The sequence below is a fragment of the Bombus flavifrons genome, chromosome 11 (assembly GCF_040668555.2).
Source record: "Bombus flavifrons isolate JBK064 chromosome 11, iyBomFlav1_principal, whole genome shotgun sequence".
Taxonomy (NCBI): Eukaryota; Metazoa; Arthropoda; class Insecta; order Hymenoptera; family Apidae; genus Bombus; species Bombus flavifrons.
In genome coordinates this window covers 13,195,765-13,218,058 of record NC_138452.1, presented here as the reverse complement: position 1 = coordinate 13,218,058, position 22,294 = coordinate 13,195,765, and the positions used below count along the sequence as shown (strand labels likewise).

Here is a 22,294-nt window from a genome sequence, read left to right as displayed (position 1 = left end):
AAAGATACTACCAATTTTTACGTCAGTGTGCGGTTACAACGACCGATATGTCGCAACCTTTATATCATTCGATATATTAGCATTAGCGTCGTACAACCTATACCAACGATCAAAGACGTTCGATCAATCTCACTGTCATACCGAAAGTATTAACGAATCTTTTTATATCTTCGATAAGAACGCTTCGATAACATTCGAGCGCGCACGAATTGCTCGATTTTCGATCGCGCATCTATCAAACAAAAAGATAACGTTTACAAAAAAGTGATCAAAGCCACGTTTCGTTCAAAGGGTCATTATAAAATCGGCCACTGATCGTTTTAGTCGTGACAACTTTGGAAATTTTGTCCATCTTCGAAATCGATCTCTTGCACGGTCGATTCGTAGGAGCAAATAAAAGCACAAAGGATTATCAGCGCAACGGTGTATCGATGTTAAACGTTACATCGCAGAGAGAAATACTGGGACCGGGGACAGTGATTTTGTCTGGATACGCGTGCGTGTCGGGCCGCGCGTATATCCAATCAGCGCGGACTCGCTCGTTGAAAAATATTGAAACCTATGGCCGCAGAGAGAAAGCTCCTTTCTCACGTGTCGTAGAACAAATTGGATTTATAAATAAATCGTAGCCCATTTATTTTCGCCGCACAAAAGCTTCGATGCTTGCGTACCGGTACGCCAAATAAACGATTAAAACGTACGTATGACCGCTTGAACGTAGCGTTTGCGGATTACCCCGACACGTGTAAGCTAGTGTCTCTCTGTGGCTAGGCTATATTCGGAAAAGCAGACACCGCAGTTCATCGCGATTAACGCGCGTATCATACTGGCACGCACGCACGCACATAATGACTCATACACTTGTTCTAACGCTGATAAAAAACGCTTTATTCACCGACAACTCGCTTTCACCCCCTTTGTTCTTCTACTTTTTTCGTCACAACTCTCTTTCATTTACGAACGTCACGAACAATACAGTCGCTTTGTACTTCGCAACGAAGTATCCCTGAATTGCAATCGCTTTCGTTCGCCAGACGAGCTTCGATATTACGATTTCCCGATTAATTCGTCACAGGCGTTTGAAGTATTTCGAATGCCCGGTCGCATCTTCGATAAATATAAGACATATGTATATGTATATAAAGAGTTAAAAACACGTGGAAGCGAAGATATTATAGACGTGAAAATGAATGTTTATCCTTACGGGCTACGCTGGGTCGCGCGACTGGGTTCGATTCTTTATTAACGATTGGGAATAGGCTGACGATCTCGCCACTCTCTCAATGCGCTGCTGATATACTTAATTAATAAATGACTAGCAAAATAAATCGACCGATAAAACGGCTTGATTTCCACGTTTGACAAACGCGATCGAATAATTATCGTACAAATGTTATCTCTGTACCAGCAGATTATTCTTAACGACGTACCATTGTCATCAATGATTAACAAAGGATCAGATATTAAAAATGTTGATGTGAAATGTGAATGTAAATGACGATACCAGGTAGTACGTTTTCTGATTTGTATCAAAAAGCGTGATCTAGAAATTCTCTGCAATGGCGAAAGGCTAATCTGATTTGTCGCGCGATCATGCAGGCACGCGCGTCATAGGCAGATGAATGGTATTTTCGCGATATACGGATATAGAATGAGAGTTATTTCAACGTAAACGAAGCATTGTGTTTATAGATAATATTACAAATTTCCAATCATCGATACGAATGCAATTTCCAATCGTATTATCGAATTACCAAGTAGTTGCCACTTCATAATTCGATTCTACAACGGTTACTCGTACAATCGATCATCGTGCCTTTTCAAAATTAATTTTTTAATTTGAATCGCTTTGAACACTTGTCGTTTAAACTCGTTTGCTTTGATTAAGCAACGTCGATCCTAATTAATTATCTATTTAATTAACGAAGGCCATATGTCCAATGAAGAATTTTATCGATACTAGTCGAAGACAGCTTAATATCGCCGATTGATTACTCGTTTGTGTACGTGTATAGGTGATGTCTATTTTGACGTTTAATTTCCTGGTTAAGGAGAAACCTTACGTGACAACGGACTGTCGGTTAATTAGCACGTTCGAGCTTGCCGTGACTTCGTGAATAATTCAAAGTGTCTTGCGTTGCATTCGCGGTTTGCCGATAGGTTACTCGCGACGTCTACATCTTGCGCGTTCGAATAAGCTCGTTTCAGCGACTATTACCTGCTAGAATAGATCAGTTTATAGAGTCGTCAAAAGGTTCGCGATCGATTTCGACGTGTACATCTGCAGTACGTGCTCCCTAATCATCGTTGTTGTATTTGGCGAATACAGAATACCGCGTCAGTGTTACACAGAGTACGGGATACCGCGTCATCCAGTGCTTAATTAGATGCCACGATGAAGCGTGAATTGCTCGTAACTGGCTGTTCAATAACAAGATACAAGGCGAAAGTAAGACGAAACAAAGCGGAGAAAAGGAAAAGATGGCCGAGATAATGGATTATCGTTATGGATGGTAGGTTGCTTGCTAGACGGAAAGCAAATAAAATGGATCGGACGTGAAAGATAGATTCGACAAGTGCCATTTATATTATATCAAATCATCGTGTCTCTCTTCTAACAGTGACGAGCAAACCCGTACACGCTTTATCAAACTTTCAAGAATATGGTATTCACGTCGATCCAGGTACACGATATCGTATTACGAGCAATCGAGTGATATTTAAAAGACAAGGTCGTATGTATTTTCGCTCTGTTATCTTCAAGGATATAAAAACTGTAAAAGGATGTTTGTAAGATTTCGAAAAATAACGTACAACGTTAACTCCCATGTATCGTTCTCCGTCGGTTGTAACGCAATATCGTGTACCCGAATCAACGCGAACGCTCTTGAAAATTTGTTCATGCACGCGCTTTAAGCAGATACAGCACGGTAGATCACATTCGATTATTGTCTTTTTAGTACAAAACTAAATCAGAGGACGAATATGCATAAAAATGTTGCAACTTGGTTTCTTTTATGAATTACAAAAGTTTGCGACTTTCTTGATCCGATAAATTAGAATAAATATTCAGTTGGAATACTAAATGTCTCCGTGTATTTCATATATACAGGTTTTTCGATATCTTCGAGCAGGGACTGCTGGAACAAATCAGTTACAAGCGCAATGGAAAACTTTCGATTCTTGATTTTTTGATCGAAGCGTTTCTGATTCGTTAGATGACACGATGACACGAATACAAAAAAATCCACCATGGTTTTAACCGAGTAAGCTGTACGGTCATTTTAGTTATTTTGGTTTCCCTCGTGTCTGTCAGTTCCATGGAATTTTTATGGAAATAGACAGTGACTCTGTGAAATAAATCAAATCTATCGAGCAAAATGGGTGAAACCGAAGCACTTTCAAAATTTATACGCCCTTATACTGTGATATGGTTTGACGAGTTTCCCGCCCAACGGACTAACGAGTCTACTCTTATTATGGTAGTAATCCAGTGCTGCGATCAGAAGTATTCCACATCGCCGTGTTGTGAATTTCATCGTCGCACACTTTTATACTAACACACTTATACCCCATGATATACTGAGATTGATTTTTGAATTGGGAACATGCCATCGAAATTATGAACACCATCGTCCAATGGCTATAGAATTGCGTCGATTAATGCGGAGATGGAAATATTAATTAAAACGCAACGTTTGAAATATCACCGAAATTACCGAGTCGGTAAATTGGATAATTTATTCTTCGAATAAAGTCTTGTCATAAATTACAAGCTTATATGTTTTGTAGAATTAATTATTTCGATATGAAATAATATTTGGATACTTAAATACGAATATTCCCACACAATATTATGGTGTAATACGTGTAATAATTAGGAAAGTTCATACTAGATTCCGACATATGAAATGTCTCATCGCGTTATATCAATTTTTTAATTAATTATTACTTATTGCGAATACGTAGCGATGACGTTTATTTATCTGGAAACTCGTTCGTGCTTCCTGTACCGTGAGGCGCATTTTACCGCGTATTGTATATTCAAGCAGTTTCTCCACTGGCCAGACAAGTAGAACAAAGAGATCTGCCATTTTTTCGAAGAGAGAGGCAAGAGGAAGACGTAGACCGTTTTATTATGTATTTGGTGGTATGTATATTTCGTTGCTGTGGGTTGTGGCTGGATAACGAGGAAAATCTCTCTCTCTCCCCCCCCCCCTCTGCCATCTCTCTCTCTCTCTAGTTACTCCTCGGTTCCCATTCGTTTTTTCGTTCTTTCTTTCGTTTTTTGCTCTCAGACATTGCTTGTGTTTTCTGTGACGACTTCTGGACAATTTTCTCCACCGGAAGATATTTTCCGTCACGGTCCGTTGCTATCTTGTTATCTGCTAAGGAAGCAGACGAAAAATGGAGAAACACGAAAATAAGAAGGCGGTGGGGAAGGCAAAAGGCCAACAGAAGAAGGAGGGGGGGACGGAGGAAAAGGCAGTTAGAAAAGAATACAAAGGAAGGAACAGCAGTCAGGAGAAGGGACGGGTGACGGTGGAGAGGTAAAAATGCGATTGGAACGGCGATGTGGCGGAGGAAACGCGAAAAGTTCGACACCCAAAACGAGCATCGAGTTCAGGGAACGATAGATCACTTCGCTGAGACACACGATCTGCAGGACAATTCAACGACCCAATCGAAATTGTTCGACTGCTGGCAATACGTAGCCAGGATGCATCGGTTCCGAGTGTGTTTACTTACTTGGTACATAAAGCACAAGCTTGACTGCCTCTCGTATAGATCACTAAATGCGTCATATCCCTGCAGGCTACGTAGGAACGTTCGAAACAACGATAAGATCTCGACAGCTTGATAAAATTGACCTAATACGGTAACGTAGATTTATAACTTCGTTAATACCAGAGGATTATTGCACATTCTTAATGTTCCTTTTCGTAGTTTTGTTTTGTTGCATAGTTTTGTAGATTTGTCGAAACGATAAATGAAACGTAATGTCCGTATCTAGATAAAATCTTTAATTCGCGTAATTCCGAGTTGCGTAATGCTTGGAATTCTAAAATAGGGTATCTTCTCGTATACGTGAAGAGTAAAGACGTTTACAGGAATATTTTACTTGTTTTTAGTAACTGTTATCCCGTTTCACGTATTCGTGTATATTATTTTAAGTATTATTTTCAAGGTATACCATAAATAACATCGCGTAAAAAGATCGATAAATTACGCTGGCATGCGTATCTTTTTACTTAATCTTATCGTAGTAGGTACGTTTAAACGCGGATTTTGATTTGACTATGAAATTTGAAGTTGGCTGTTAAATACACGCGCAAAGATTAATAGCATGTTTTCCGAATTACAATGTAACCAATAAAACGAGATAAGATAACGCGTTAGATAGATGCTAAATTCTCCAAACTTTGTATTTCTCAATATGCGTTATACGGTATAAAAGCGATACAAATGCGTAACTATTATTTTAATTAGATTCGTTGGAATATATAGAATCTTTTGTCCGGCGAATAGTCGGATTACATTCTTGCGTAAAATGCTTAACTCGGAAGCGGCGCTCGCGAGTACATTTTGTTCTACATAAAAAAGCTATTAATTATACTTGACGATGAAAGTTTTGTCTATCCATACGCAACACTGCGATCGAAGAAAGTTTATCGCGATATATTAGTCCGTTTAGAAGCGACGAGGGAACATCGTTTTGGCAAATGTATTAGCGGGAAATTCAAGAGAAAAGAAGCAGATACACAAAGAGCGTAGTTTAAGCGCGTCGGATAGCACAGGCTCCATTGAGTACGCGAAGAAATCTCGAAGATAGGGTTCACGATGGATTTACGGCGTGACGGTCGCTGGCGAAGCGTGATATTTGCACCTTTAAAACGGGTAATCCACGGGTTCTTCACGGCTGATTACTTGGCCGTACGGCGGAGAATCGGATGGTTTTCTTGGTTGCTCGAGTAGCGTTCCAGATTGTGCGCATTTCGCGATATTAGAGGAAAAGTAATGGCACTGAGTGGCAACGCGGAAGGAGGCTGCCTCCTCTGGCTAAAAGTACCACGGCAAGAGGTTGGATCAACAGCTCGAAAGATGAGAAGAAGTGGTTAACGTGCAGCTTAACCCTCCCCGAGCCACGTAATGAATAACAACGGCACGAAGTGTTTGCCACGGGCAACAAGGAAGAACTTTCCAGCAAACTCTCTCTCTCTCTCTCTCTCTTTCTCCTCTGTTTACAAGGTTTAATTAGGGTGTTTCAATTGGGACAAGCGCGATGCCCACTACAACGCAATGTGTAGAATAATTCGTTTAATAATACGCTTTGCGCTTTGACCCTCGGCTTTTCATAGTACGAAAATGCTCTGCTACGGTACTGTAACCAGCTAATGGAACTCAGGAAACTAAGGAACTATAATTATTGCACATTGATCGTCGAATATTTTGGGATATCGATGGGAAAGTTTTTTGCTTTGGCACGTAGAATAACGATTATTTTTGTATTGTACGAACTACGTGAATAGGTTGTTTAAAGCAGTAAGGTACAGGTTCGCCACCTGTATAAGCTTTTGGTCTCTTTGCGATGATTGTGAGCAAGCAACGCAAAAATAAACTTCAAAAGATTCTTTGTTTACCATATGTATGCAATAAATATATTTGAACGTGGTAGGTACGCGGCTAAGAACACGAAGCAACTTTTATCGCTGGATTTTTCACATATGTTCATTAACAAAACTGCGTATCACGAAGGTAGCAATTATGACGTAAATTTATCAAGTAACAAAAATACATTTAGCTTGATAATTGTAAAGGAAATTCAGCTTCGTACAACGCGAATTTTTATAACGTTCTTCGTCGAGCGCGTATTAAACGTTCGTGGATCTTGGCGCATATGTGTACGCAGATGTTTGCAGGTCTGAAATATAGTTAACGATAATCGTGTTGTCATATTCGATCGATGTTTTACTTGTGGTTCTTCGGATAGGCAATGAAACTCTGGTACAAGCAGTTCGAATCTTGAAAATCGTGTAACTTTACGCGCGATATAATTCACCTGCACAACAGTTTCGAGTTACAACGATGATCGTTTGATTTTGTTTCTCAATGTTATCCTATAGAATTAACAAGCGCAGGTATGATATGATACGAAGGTATGAAGTTTACGATGTTATACATATTTGGCAGTTTCTATGAGTCTTTTTTTGCTATATCATGCAAAGGTTATAACGTATCTTATCGAACAAACGCATACCTGATACTGGTCATTATGAAATTAATATCGAAGAATTACCCTACGAAATACGTTCTCCTATGTGTCCGATAAAAAGTAAAAATATAGAAAAACCAATAATCTCAGTCTGAAAAGAGAGCAAGTGCCATAAACGTTATTCTATGTTCCGTGTGTAAAAGAACGTTGTTATAAATTATGCAGAAGTATGGATATTTAATATTTTTGCTATAGAGAAATTCACTGGTTTGCCTTTGGTGATCGAGCCGATACTTCAAAGAACGGATACTTTGTGCAATTTTAATGGTTCATTTCACTGTATCGTATGTGAGAGGCATATGTAATATTTACATGGCACGATATGGTGTACTTGCAATAAAATCAGTTCGACAGTCTCGCTTTTGCACACTTTATATTCGTGGATAAAGATACTGACGAAACTAGAATGGACTTGCAAAGCGTACAGTGGAAAGTTGCCAACTTCTTTACCAAATAGGTTACAGGGGGTAAGAAATTCCGCTAACTTAAGATCATTTGAACTCTCGTGTGTAAAATTCAACGAGACGTTTCACGTGAAAGAAATTTTAATGCGCAATTTGTTTCGAGAGAAAGTCAAGTGTCTCGGTGAAAATACATATGCATATGGAAACTAGGACGGTCCTTTAATCGTATACAAAATAAGTTTACCCTGTTCACCTTGCTTTATATGAAATTTCTTCGCCAACAATTTCGCGCAAAATATTTTCAAACGATCTTGCGACCAATTACAGCTTTCAACAGAAATTCTTAATACGCGACATATGACGCGACTTTTTAGCGAAACGTTTCCCGTATATCTTATAAAGCTATTTTTATAAATTTTACGTTGTCAAATCATGCTATGAATTGTGCCAGAGCACTAGAAAATAAAATTACAATATCTCGAAATACGTATTTGTTATATCTGTGCTAACCGTTATAGTTACTCTCGCACGAGAGTAAAACGCACGAAAATTCTTTTCTTCGCAGAAAGATCAAAGGCAGATCGAAACGCCGAATCGTTTGTATGTTCTAGAAAATTAGTAGTTTTCTTGGCAAGATATTTTTTATCTTTTTGCTCAAAGATATCCAAAGTATACAAACTAAAGTTATAACATTTGATAACTGAAACGAATCTGAAATATTTAGATCCCATTTCTTCGACTATATTCGTGCAAATATGAAATTGTATAAACATCCTTAGTCAAGAGATAACGATAATAGTTAACGATTGTGCAAAGTTGCGTGGCAAGTGGCAGAAGCGTAATTAACTATGTTACCGATGCGTCCGCCTGAAAGTGTTAATTTTCCAACAAATATTTTAATGAGTAAAGTTGGCGACTCGATGGTTTAGCGTATTATTTTAAAGGAATCCGTACGCGAATTGGAAACAAGTGCTTGAACACGAATCTACAAATTTTACTGATAAACCGGTGAGAGTGACAAGGTGAGTGGAGGTGAGCGGAGGTGAGCGGAGAACAGGGCACCCGGTTCGAAACTCAAAGCCAAGTTTCTTTAACGATGAAACCAACGAAAGCAGTACCTGCTAGCATTATAATCTGTTCGTGAGTGCAGTCGAGCAGCAATACATCGTTGAATCTTTGCGCGTCTACGAGCCTCTATACACGCACAGCACAGCGAATTATCTAGATGGCGAAAAGCGCTGGAAGAAGTAGTTTGTTTCTCCATTGGCATAATACGTTATGGCGAATAACATGTTATTATCGGAACCTATGATCGAATCGTTTTGTCATAAACGAAGATTCCAAGAGAAAAACACGAACGAGAAAATACTTTTCTCCATTTTCTTCGTTTCAATGTCACCTTACGATTAAACAAGACAATTTCAATATGGCATATAGATTGGAAGAGAAAACAACCTATTAGGTTCAAAGATGTTCAAAACCAATTGATAAATTGACAAAGCATTAAAATGATATGGAAGCCAAATGTATAATAATCGAGCGATATTTTAATATCTTCGATATTCTAATATTACGATGTAACATATTTTAAAAGTCTCGAAGAGAATAAAAGAAGCACGAGTTTATCTCGAAAATCATATATAAAGACAATTTTGTAATATCAATGTTAAAGCTACTTCGCTGTAATAAGTAGGAAATACGACTTGCCATGTTCTTCCTCTGTAGAGCATAATCGTATACGGTAATATGGTAAATGAGAGCAAAAATAAAAATATGAGCCGCTCGAAGGGCAAAACGATTATCTCCGTTTCACGAACTTTTTTTAAATTTTGCCATCGATAAAGTCCAGCGGTAATTTTAGCATCGGTAAAATCCATCAACGTACAAACCGTGTCATAAAATTTTAGCGTTCTTATAATAGATTATCGACTCCCTACAACTTTGATTTCTGTAACTTCTCGTTCACATGATACGAGTTTAACTTTCATTGTCTACCATGCTATATGTTGAAAGAGAATTAGTGGCAGACTATACCCTGCACGTTTACCCTGACATTTCTCAGTCTGTGTTTTTCTTACTTAATTATTTATCGTTTTATTATAAGTAATTATCGTTTATCGTTATTTATAAGCAATTTTCATATAAAACACAAGCAATAATTAAGTATTTGAACGATCGAAAAATAGAAGTAAATCTTATTCGACTATCACAAAAGTACGAACAGACGATAATTTCCCTCGAAAACAGTTATAATATATATAAGATATAAAACTTTATGGATATCAATAATTGCGTGAAATTGATTGTAACGTGTTCGCATCTAGTATAATATTTACATAACGACTTGATCGATTTACGGGTTACCGTACTTATACCGTGAAAGTTGCGGTTGGAAAATTACCGCTTGGAAAGCAACCAACTCGCATATACCATACGCGATATACGTATGTAGGTGTTAACAACGCATTAAATGAGTTAGGAACATTTATCGGTACCTGTCGAATTATATCGCGACTAGTTACAACAATTATCGATTGCGCGAAAATTATCCGAATAGAAGAATTTCAAGTATAATTTAAATGTCTTCGAGTCAGATTTATTTAAGTTAGACATTTCAGACTTTTATACGAAGTGTCGCTAGCTTTAATTAAACATATCTCACGAGTTGTTCATTTTTTATAACATTTTACCTCAACATCCTTCGACGTAGAACGTTCCGAAGAATCCACATATGTAAAAAAATATATATCGTTTCGTTAAAAAGAACAAAGTTCGTCTTCGTATGTGGTCTATTCCTCTGATAAAAAAGCTAATCACGTCAAATTATGTTCCCCCTCGGAACGATCCAAATTTTATTCGAAATATATCTCGTTAAATCATTGTTTGCGCGATAACCAAAGTGGCTGCAATTACGTGACCCACCCTGTATACGATGTATACGATGGGTTCGCTCGTAGTTGCATCTGATTATCGTCAACAGCACAATAGCAATGTCGTCTTTGGTCTCGTTTTGATCAGGAAAATCGCATCAATGCGTTATTGGAATCTTTGTTCACGGAAGATTTCAAATAAAGATTAATAAATGTCGTTGCGACATTAATGACGCGAAAATACGAAAGCGAAAGCGGAAGCGGACCTCACTGTGGGGTTACCGGGTAACTGGAAATACTTTTGAAAGAAATTTCTTTGACGAGTATGAGCTGATTATTACTACGATCATCGAACGATATTGCACATACTTGTACGAAAGAATATGAAAACTTAGATTTCGAAAATTCAGAACGATGATTAAATTCTCGATAATTTATGGTTCGGTGCGCGTTTATGTGCACGCTACTGTTCTTTCTGGCCTACTAAACAAGCAACTTGATAATTTATTGGAACGTTTCGATTATTAGCACTGTTATTTGAAAAATGAAAACGAATAGAGCGAAGACGGTTGAATAAAACATTAGAAAAATGATTTCACGAAATTGTAGTTTGTCACGATGAGGTAAAATTAAATAAACTGCAATAACGGAGATGTTAGAGAGCCGCGTTGACTCGGTCGACTGGGGTTCGGATTCGTGGCCAAAGGGCTCACGGCACGGTTCAAGATCCGGTTGATTATCGGCCGGCATTTCTGCAACTCGATTTATTCGCAATTACGTTGTGCTTATTTCAGCGTGGTTCTGGTGGTTCGGAACCCATCTAAAGCTGTAGCTCGCACATGTTTAACCATTTACAAACTCGTCTTTACTCGCTCCGCGTGTGAACGTTTACATTCTTAACTGGCATACTTAAAGAGACTAAAACCTCCAGCAAAAATGAAAGTATGCACGTACAAGTTGCAAAAAGTAGTCTCAAATAATCCTGACAGTCGATGCGACTTTAGATAATATAAAAGAAACTAAGATATTCGCCATACTGACGATGACATCTTTTATCAATTATCGTATTCTATACGGTTAATGAATTGAATATCAATAAATTCCATCACTGACAAATCGGTAGTGCTTTACGATCGCTCGATCAACCAGAAGAGAAAGTAAAATTTTGTTCCGTGTTGTATGACACGTAGTTGACTCGAACCAAACGTTGTTGGAACAAACGAGTAATAATTATTTATCGCCATTCGAATTACAATTATATTACTTGCTTTTCTATCCGTTGATATTAAGCACAACTACCCCCCTCGACGATGAGAAGGCGGTGTTTAATTCTCCCTATTCCTTACAAACCAAACTAAATCTACGCGAACTGTGCAAGATCGAGCTGCGAAATTAACGTCGAATCAGGAAACAGCCAATGGGAGTCTCGTCAAAAAGTTCGATCTCACATTCGATGATTACACCAGTCCCGTTACGTAGACGATTTATTAAGCTGCTGCGGCAAGGTTGCTCGAATCTCGGTCTATTTCTTATCATACAAATCGTACAGTTTCACGGAAAGCAGTTTAAGCGATGTACACGACATGACGTGGACGATTTCACGAGGAAGATAAAGTTCTATAAGTAGTTGGTCCGTCGTAGCCAGCACGCAGACGATTTCGTAGCTCGAATAAGGCTCGCATTTCCGAAGAAGGAACCGACTAAAAGGAGGAGAAAAAGAAAGAGAGCGAGAGAGGGAGAGAGAGAAAGAGCAGAAGACTCGTAGAATTATATTGCCGTAGATAGGATGCAAGAGACCGCCGCATCTCGAGAATACCAATTTGATTTCGCTAGAAACGCCGGAAACGCAGCCGGAAGCTCGTAAAGTATACAAGCAACGTGGTCAACGAACCTTACGTCTTGCCGCTGCAGACTACCGGAAGTACTGTCCGTTACGAAAGGGTCGAGCCGGAGGCGAAGGTACTTAAGGAACGAACGATGACGCATCCCGAGTCCTTTTTCAGCCACTGATGTGGTCGTAAGAAGGATCGTGCACGTTGCTCGACTTTTTGTCCCGACTCGAGCATTTTACTAGTATTCGCTAATGAATGCTGACCTTATTACCAACTTATACAAGGTTCCCTTTGTCTACCAAGTAATAGTTTGGTCGATTTTGGAATTCAGCAACTTTTGTGCTCGTTGGTTCGATTAGTTGTAATTTGAGAGTAATTAATACAGAGTTAGTTTAGTTCCGAACTTACAAGTTTGATTATTATTGGCAAATGTTACAACATCGAATTGCTTGCGCGAGAGCCTTTCACAAGTCAGACTATAAATTAACTTCACTTTTTGTCAATTTTGTTACACGAAAAAAAGCCAATCGACGCATATAATACTACGAGGTGTCGAGAGACAAACGACCCGATTCCGCAAGTCCATTTATTGCACAGAAATGACATAAACAATAGCAAATTTTAAGGTATACGTTTGAACGAATAGAATCGTTCAAAATGGTCCCTGAACGGCTCATATTATAACGATATAATGGATTTTGTAATACATACACTTTCGAGAGTAGAAATTTTGTTTAAGAATAAATATATCTTCATAATTGCGTGACACTCGCTTTAGTGAATTTTTCATCGGTATATGTTTGAAACGTTACTTTACGTTAACTTTACGTTAAACGGAAAATAAGCGTGCATGTATATTTCTGTTCAGCAACCAACCTCGGCCCCTGTTCCTCGAGAAACACGTACAACCGCAATTTTTCTCGAGCTTCGTTAACAAACGTTGATTCGTAGTATTTGTCGAGGAGCAAATCACTCGAAATTTTTCATTTCCGTAACATTCGTATTTTTGGCTCGTAAGATGCGTGGCAAATAAATATCCTGAATTGAGTTTACCCAATTGAATCGCATCCGGCCCGGTTATGCGATCGTTCGTAAGTCTAAAAGCAAATATCAGGTAATTTGGTTAAATTTCTCTCGGGTCTGGTCGTTCGTTTAAAGATAAAAATAAGGACGTTGGCGGCAAATGTTTGACCAAAAATCGTGTTACGCGTGTACGGGTCGTTAACTTTATTCGCTTCGAATATCTTGCTCTCTAGCCATAACAAAATCATTAGCGTTGCATCGCAGCCCCCTTTATGGGATAGAATTCTGCAAAATGAAACCAAGCATTTAGTCAAACGATGTTCAAACGTTGATACGTCCAAGATCCTCATTACCTATCGAGTCGTCTATTAACCCGACGGTGTTATACCCTGAGCTTCGTAAACGATAAATTTCAAATGTTCTCTCCACGCAGCTATAACGTTGTGACATCATTCGTTACATAGGGTGTACCTTAAGAACGGAAATTTCTATCTGTATAAATAACGTCGAAACGGCGCGTGCGGAGAATTTAGATCAACGATCCGAAGGAGCCATGCAACCGGACCTTTTCGTCGCATCCATTTTCCACCGAGAGTTCGATTTAAATGCTTCCTCGGTATACTTAAAACCACATTCGTAACGTTTCGCTGAAACTCGTTACACGCGATAGACAGAAGTAAGTCATTTACATTAGTGAAACAGAAAATCGGTTTCCACTTTAACGGGATTGATTTGCAGTTTGATGTTGGTCGAGCATTTTTAAATCGTTTCGTTTAACGCTAGGTTTACGGGCGTTTCGTCTATACCACCTATCTCTACGAGCACCCGTCAAATTGACGGGTAAACGTGGTGGCACCATTTAGCGTTGCGTGAAATGGTCGACTAAAATCGTGTCTTACGTTTCTTTCTTACCTACGTTAACGTAATAATACAAACGCGATTAAACGTAATCGTTTTTTATCGAAATGATTCAATTTTTATGACCAATTTCAACGGAAGAATCAACGGAAACTTAAAAATGAAAAAACTCACGGCTCAATTAGGAATGGGAGGAAGTTAGCCCGTGGAAGTGAACAAAGTATCGATTATGATTCGATAATTCTTTACGATCTGCCAATAGTAAGAATGGTACGTGTTTATGCCAGCAGAATTAACTGAATCGCGTTTAATTAAGGTACGTCTCCCAGCAACGTCGATAACTCGATGACTCGACGGAAAATGTTTTCAAATTCCAATTATTGGATCTCGTTGAAGTTCTGTTTACGAGCACACGCTTAACATTATGTACTCGAATTCGTGTATAATCTGCGACTTCATAGACATATCCAACCTCCGTGATTGTAATTTCCCGTAAATGCTCTTAAACCACTTAATTTGTGGCTTTTCACTTTTCGAACAGCAGTTGTAACATAGAGACGTTATTGTATCATTTTAGTCAGTTTGTTCTCTATTGCGATAACTCGCGTCTATGTTATTTAAGCCGCTTTCGAACGAATTAAACTTTGAACGAATTCTCGAAGAGAGAAGATATAAAATTTGAGAATTTTCTGCATAATTTTTTAATTATACGCGAATGAGAGATCGTAATCGAAATACTCGAATCGACGGTAAAACGAAAACAATCGAAACGATCTCTCGGTAGATGGTTAAAAATAGTCAGATAGAAATCGCGCGTCTAAATATATTTTCTCGATCAAAGACCAATTAATCAAACGTAGCAAAGCTTTTACGATTAGTAATGATACCGAATTGCGATAGAATATATATAATAATTTAGCCACAGTGACCGATATACATAGTTACCGTGAACATTTAGACCACTTAAAAGCACGATTAGAGAGCTGCGAACGATTTATGGAAGATTAGTGAACTAACTTTTTAACTTACGTATCGTCGTAGTACGTGTAAAACGCGTTTGTTAATTTATACGCCGAACGACTTTTCAACGATAACTATTTCTTCTTCTATCGTGTCACGAACACCGAATTCGAATAAATTCATATTCTAAATAAAAAGAAATCATCTTGTACAGATCGGTGTGATAAATTATATTATATATTGTATTATTATTATATTATATTATATGTATTATTATTATATATTGTATTATTACGAAACATCTTTTTCAAACCGTTAAGTACCACGCTTTACAAACACTTCAAGTACACTTATATAATGAGCGATTGAAAGGAAAGTTTCTTTTATAATTTGACAAACTTTGATTCTGATGGTTAAAAAAGATACACATACATATATGTATGGGAATACGATGAAACTATTTATTAGATGACAGGTATCTGTGGATTTACAAAATATTAAAATGTGCAAAAATGTCCACAATACGCACAATGTACAGAAACATAGGCAGAAAATATGCAAAATAGAGCACTCGTATTACCGATATTTGGAAAACGAGTCCAAAATTTAAATCTAATTTAATTCTTAGTCATATTCGGCGTTGCCTAATTCTACTACCTTCCACAAACGTATGATATTTATCTTACGATATTGGAGCGCGTTGTTCATACTTTTACGTTACTTTTACAGTACGGAAGAGTCATTATATTTATAATAACATGCATATCGTAACCCACATATACGACGCGAACAAAAAAGGTAAAGAGAGCGCAGCATGGAACACGTTTACGACTGCGACTATAAAATAAGTTTTCATACTATGCAACGTTCTTCTGTATAAATTATCAATGTAAACCCTTCGCGTGGCCGGTTTTTCCATGTGAAGTTTGAAAACTTTTTAGCTAATCGAATTGGTCGTTCTGGAAAGAGCATCGTGTGCGTTTATAGGGTAAAAATGAAAGAGTCGGGGCAAGGGTGCGGATACGAGGGCCGAGGGAATTAAAAGAACGAAACGGTATGGAGAAAGAAGGGAGAGCGGACGTATTGGTGAAAGGGCGTATACGAGGTTTCATTTCCGAGAAGGGCTGTAAAGATTGTTCGCGTGCAACCTTTTATATTATAGAGAGTTACGTATTTCTCGCAAACTCGCCACTATATTGCTCCATAATAATAAGGTTAATGCCTTGCAAATTAAGCAGAGAAGCGAAAGGTCTTTTACGTGGCTTTACGTCCGTTTAAACTGCCGAAACCCGATGTTTGTCGACGATGCACGATTAGCGCGATATCGCATCGAGGCGATGCTCGTTTAATTTTAGCCAAACGGGATTCGTAGATTACGATATACACAGATACGTAGATATATCCTATATGTGTTGAATTTGTAAATTTTATTGGATTCGTAAACGCGCAACTTTGTTCAGTTTCTCTGGCGTTAAATTAAATTTGTTCCTTATTAGAAATTCTTGCAGCGAGTATTTACCAGATATAGAGCTTCTAAGTAACAATCGTTAAACAGTGGTTTCGAATTTTATCGTATAATTTAAACGTTTAACGTAGAACTATTTTGTCGTGTCCAAATTAAATGTTCAATATGTTGAGAATTAGGTGAAAAAGTGGTGTTCAACGACGGGTTAAAAGATCGTTTACTAAAAAAGATTATAATAAAACGTTCGAATGTCATTTGACTAGTCAACGTTACGTATGAATATGTATTAATGAAGCGCAACTGATTCATCGTACACGAGCGACAAATCACTCCTGTAAAGAGATGGGAATAGGGTTTGCTACAGAACGAGATTCTCACGGCTTGTCAGACTTGATTAAGATATTGCGAATTACATCCGTATATCGCTGTGTAACGTTCGCGTGACATAATCGTTGTAATAGCTGTTCCGGATACGACTGATAAGTGCGTGATACACTCTCCTTTCGATAGAAATTCATACGCGTATAGAAGATGATCGGCGAGAACGAATAGACGATTGTTCATTTCCCCGCTAAATCTTAACTTGCTGTGTATCAAGTGTACCAGCTACCTTCAATCGTTACGTATAATATTAGTTATTTGTTTTGTCGCTCTGTGATACAATCGATTCTATACACTACGGTTTGGTTTTTCTATGAAAAAAAGTCACTGTTAAGAATTTTATTCTTTCATTTTAACCTTTCACTGCTTGCAATTTCACTCTCCGATTTCACTGTTTTACTTTAAAAATATTACGCTTTTTGATATATATATATAAAAAAAAAAATAAATAAATAAAAGCGATACAAGTACGAGTAAATTTTTGAAACAAAGTTCGCTGTGTGATAAATATTTCTCAGATAGAGATTTATTTGGGTATAATATTGTTTTGTATTTTTTCCGTAGTAATGATAGCAAATAAATCAATAACGGAAATGAAAGCAATTTATCACGATGAAATTGATCTAGCGTCATGTCACTCGTACAAATTGTCATAATACGATATCACGGTGAAAAAAGAATTATTGGCGAAAACCAGAGAAAAGAATATACTCTTCGTGTTTTAATAGAAATTAATAAAAGTGGAAAAAATTAAAGGATCGGGCGTTACTTACCGACCACTTGTAGGTAACCAGTTTGACTTTTCATTGGATCCGTATTAATCTGACACATGTACCATCCCCTGTCAGATTCTTTTACCTCTCGTATGTGGAGAAACCACGTGCGATGATCGCTGTGAGAAACGGCTATTCGATGGTTTTTCGTGATAACGTGACTAGCTATCGTTAATATCGTTTGGGTATCTACCCGCAGCCATGCTACCTGTAACAAATTGAAAGTTTTCGCTACAGTATCCAACAGGATAATCGTATTTCTAATTTTCAATTTAACATCGCGAATAAGCTGTATAATAGATGTGTTTTACGCCATATTATCCAACTTATATATAGTTCTTTAATCACACAATGCTATAGAAATGTTGAAACGCTTGTGACGTAAAAAGGTATTTCGGATATTTGCGCATCTATGCGAAATTTCAAGTAACAACGATGCACGAAAATATAACACGAAAAACAATAAATATAACTATCTAATTTTGTGAAATGCCACGCGATACGATAAATGTAACCAGGTATTTAATTCCGATCTCCAACAAAAATTGATAAATTAAACAAGACATTTCAATTAAATTTTGACATTTTTACGTAATTACTTTTCGTTAAACTGCGAATGTTTGTAATTGATGGAATATTTAATTGCACAAAAGTGTAGAGAATGCGCATAATATGCGGAAAATGTACAGAATTTCAATAACGAAGTTCGAGATTTAGAAAAAATATAAATTTAGATAAACATCGATACGATACATTAAAAATTCCATTGTATTTTTTACCAACACCGTCATATCTATAAACCATAGATCCATAGATAACGTCACAGTTACTTTAAATATATAGGTAAGTATTTCTACACCTGCGTTCTAATCTAATCTAATAATCTAATGTAATACGTCGAGAATCCTATGTTATATCTTTTCCGTCGCTAATATATCGATTTCATAAGCGGTAATTTGAGAAGAACGTGATTCTAGAACGTGTCCCTCGATACGTTTTCGGTCGAAGGAGCTTCCGGTAGACTCGCGGTCTAGTCAGGCGAAAAAAATTGCAGCACCAAAGAAAAGTAAATATTCTGCCTGTTGGCTGCACTTTGGCGCTGGTCGGCAAAGAAACGGCGAAAAAGAAGAGAGGGGCGGGGAATGGGAACGCTAAAAAGACTACGCGCGAGCGCATGCAGCTGCGAAAGCGTAACCGTTGGCTCGCAGTAAATCAACCTGTTAAGAAAATGTGATCTGTTTGTAAAAAAGCGCAAGATACGGGAAGACCATTCACAACGGGGACCAACACCCCGTTGAAGTTATATTCCGGCTGCGAAGCGTCGAACCGTCCGTACGCGTACCTGTATTTTCGATTCACCCCTTTGTGCTACGATTACCAACATGTGATCACGCTTATTTCCACGCTTATGTGCACACGAGCTTTACTATTGGCTCGGGCAATATTTTCGTTTACGGCGCGTTCATTCGCCTTCAAAGGCGAAGGATAATGGAATTGCTGTTTCGTCGGGTAAACATTTATCCGGCGGTATATCTCTTGGTCCTGTAATTTTTACAGCGACGTGCCTCTGACTTTTGCCTATGGCATGCAACTGCGACGCTCGCCAACTCTTTCTGTTTTCCTCCGGAAATATCGCGGCTTTCTTATCTCCGGAGTAACGTTTGTTCGAGAATGAGCCGTTTCTATGGTAATTTTGCGAATATCAAATAGTCACAATTTTTTAGAAGCGGCTTAGTAACGAGTACTGTATATTCCGTGTCACGCGAGTACTTACAATCATTTAAGTACAAGTTTTACAAATCCTGTTAAGTAAATATAATTATCGTTGATCGACAGATTTTGTAGCAGATGCCTATGAAAATACGTAGAATATAAAGAAAGACGTTAAACGGTAATCTGCAGCGTATATGTTCGTTCCTTGCCTTGCATTTGTAAGATTTACAAAAATCGAAATTAGAATACTTTTTAAACGAATTACCTTCGGACTGAAATACGTAATACGCACGAGTGGAAAGTTGGCTAACGGAACAGTTCCGTGATCTATAGATTCGGACGATCGGCCAACGATTCGGTTATACATACTATAAACCAAATAGATCCGAATTTGGCAAATTTTCGAACCTCGGTGATCAAGTACTCGCTTTGGTACTTTTTTTACGAAGAAAGAAAAAAGAAACGCATCGATCGATATTGGTATACAAACATTAGTATATAAACATAGATCCTCTTTAAATTAAGCTGCGTGTATATCTCTTCGCGTACATCTCGTACACGGCTTAATTTAAAGAAAGAAGAAAAACAGAGGTCAACGTTAAACGTTTCCACCGCCATAGCAACCGCATGATACCATAATACCGTACGACGCACTACTCGAAACCGCTCAATTTTGCCTCGTAAAATTTTCCATCATCTATCATTTTGAAGCTATGGCTTGGCCCAGTTGTGAGAAACGCTGTATATTTGACTGCGTTGAAAGAGAATTATTTATTTTAAATTTCTGCTGAATAATGGAATGCTGAATTCATTATCTGGACAATTATTGCTCTTAGTCGGACATTAATTGCAGCAATTGAATGGAACATCCGTAAATGGTCAATAAAGAAAGGTATCGTTCTTCGATAAAACAGTATTAGCCCTCGTGTATCGACAAAGAGTCTGCAGACACTATTGGTCTTTAACTGGAACGTTCTGTTCCATCTGTTTCATTCAGTGGACACAGTATCGTTCAATTATCATTTCTGCTGGTACTTAACAAAATCGTTTAACACGATCATTGTTAATCGAACGTTCATCGTTTATTGTACGTTAATTGCTAAATAATTTTCATGCGAAATTAATTTTTATCGTGTGAATTATTACGACGAGTCCTTTCAAAATTTTGCGATCCATTTAATAAATTTTCCATTTATTAGGATTTAGCGAATAAATATCTTGACTTTAAAAAATTGTTAATTATATGGATATACGAAACAGGTTACGCTTATCGATAACATTTATCCTGAAACGACATCTAATTACACGACGAATTAATAAAAAGTGGGTGATATTCATGTTGGAACGCAAGTAACTTTATTAAAAAGAATCGATAGTTTCAAATTAGCTTCGAATAAATTGCAAATAACGTCTAACGATAATAAGATTTTTAATAAATGGAAAATCTCCTTTTAGCTTTGGATAAACGTGCGAGATTCGCAACGGTAATCTTAAACGTGACGAATAATACTAAACGTTCAAAGAGACTATTCCGTGTCGAATATTGCGCGAATACTTTATCCCGAATATCTTTAAATACGTGTTGAAAGTTTCATCGATCGAACGAAGCAAACAAGGCGAGCAAAGCAAATCGATTTTAATTTTTCATTTTATTTGTTTATATCCGTCGAAGAGCAAATTTTATTTCTATAACCGAAGTTTATATAATAGTTCGCTAATAAGTACAATAGGAGTTTGCGTTCAGATAAGTAGATTCAATTGGCAGAAGCACAGTTAATCAAGCATTAATTAGAATTTCCTAATAAATAGAGATTAGATAAATGGAATTCTATCGTATCTCTGGTGCTTTTGCTCGGTATGTTCGTTTATTATGATTCTACGCGAAGTACTTGAAATATTCATTTACGAAATTATCGTTTAAGAATTACTTTTTATTAAACCTATTGGAAATAAAATCTATTTAAAAGCTTAAAAAATTGTTACGTATCTTCAAAGATAAACCTAATAAAGATAATACATCTCCACCCGTTGTGTCGACATTTTGTGCTTCTACATGAAATATTTAACGCTTCGATACGGGGCTCCTATTTCGTTCGAATTGTACATTTACTCGATAACGCTTGTAATAACGCGTGTCATTCACTTAATTCGTTTCTTGACTCGTCGATGTAAAATCGAAATATCGATGTATTCGAAGTGTCGTTTCATTTTGAGAGTGAATTTGTCGTCGATTCGCTATTCGTAAAACCTGTCATTCTCGATATATACGTACAATTTTTATAGTAACAGGCATTAAAGGTTCAAGATATTCGATAGTTGTTGCGCATATGGCGAAAATCTGTTTTGCACGATAGCATACCTGGATGAAGAGCTATTAAACTAGCGAAATAAACATTCGGCTTCTCGTCGCTCGACTTCAACAGTGTGTGCGTTATTCGCGGAGGCGAAGACCGCGTCGGAAAGAGGCTGCAGCAAGTGGCGAGCATTAAAAATAACAATGACGCATAGTTGTGGAAGGGTGGAGGACGGTGGAGGACGGTTGTCTCCGTAAATTACAGAAATTCGCAAGAGAAGCCGTAAATACTTGGTTATCATACTTGGCGGAAGCATGGAGGGGTATTATACCTACATTCGCGTACATCGTGGCCAGAGATGGCGCCAAGCGTGGATATGGCTTCACCGTTTCCATTCATCGGACTGGATATCAAATGCAATAGTTCATGCCGCGCTTCCGACTAGGTG

The 22,294-nt window shown here is 37.7% G+C and overlaps 1 protein-coding gene across 2 annotated transcripts in view; it reads right to left on the bottom strand.

Annotated features, from left to right (window-relative positions):
• Positions 1-22,294, bottom strand: part of LOC138185117 (lachesin) — a 255,046-nt gene that overhangs the window by 32,952 nt on the left and 199,800 nt on the right. For both annotated transcript variants that reach the window (XM_069123807.1, XM_069123808.1), the window contains exon 3: positions 17,840-18,047. In XM_069123807.1, the coding sequence (XP_068979908.1) occupies positions 17,840-18,047 (208 nt within the window). The remainder of the gene's footprint in view (positions 1-17,839; positions 18,048-22,294) is intronic.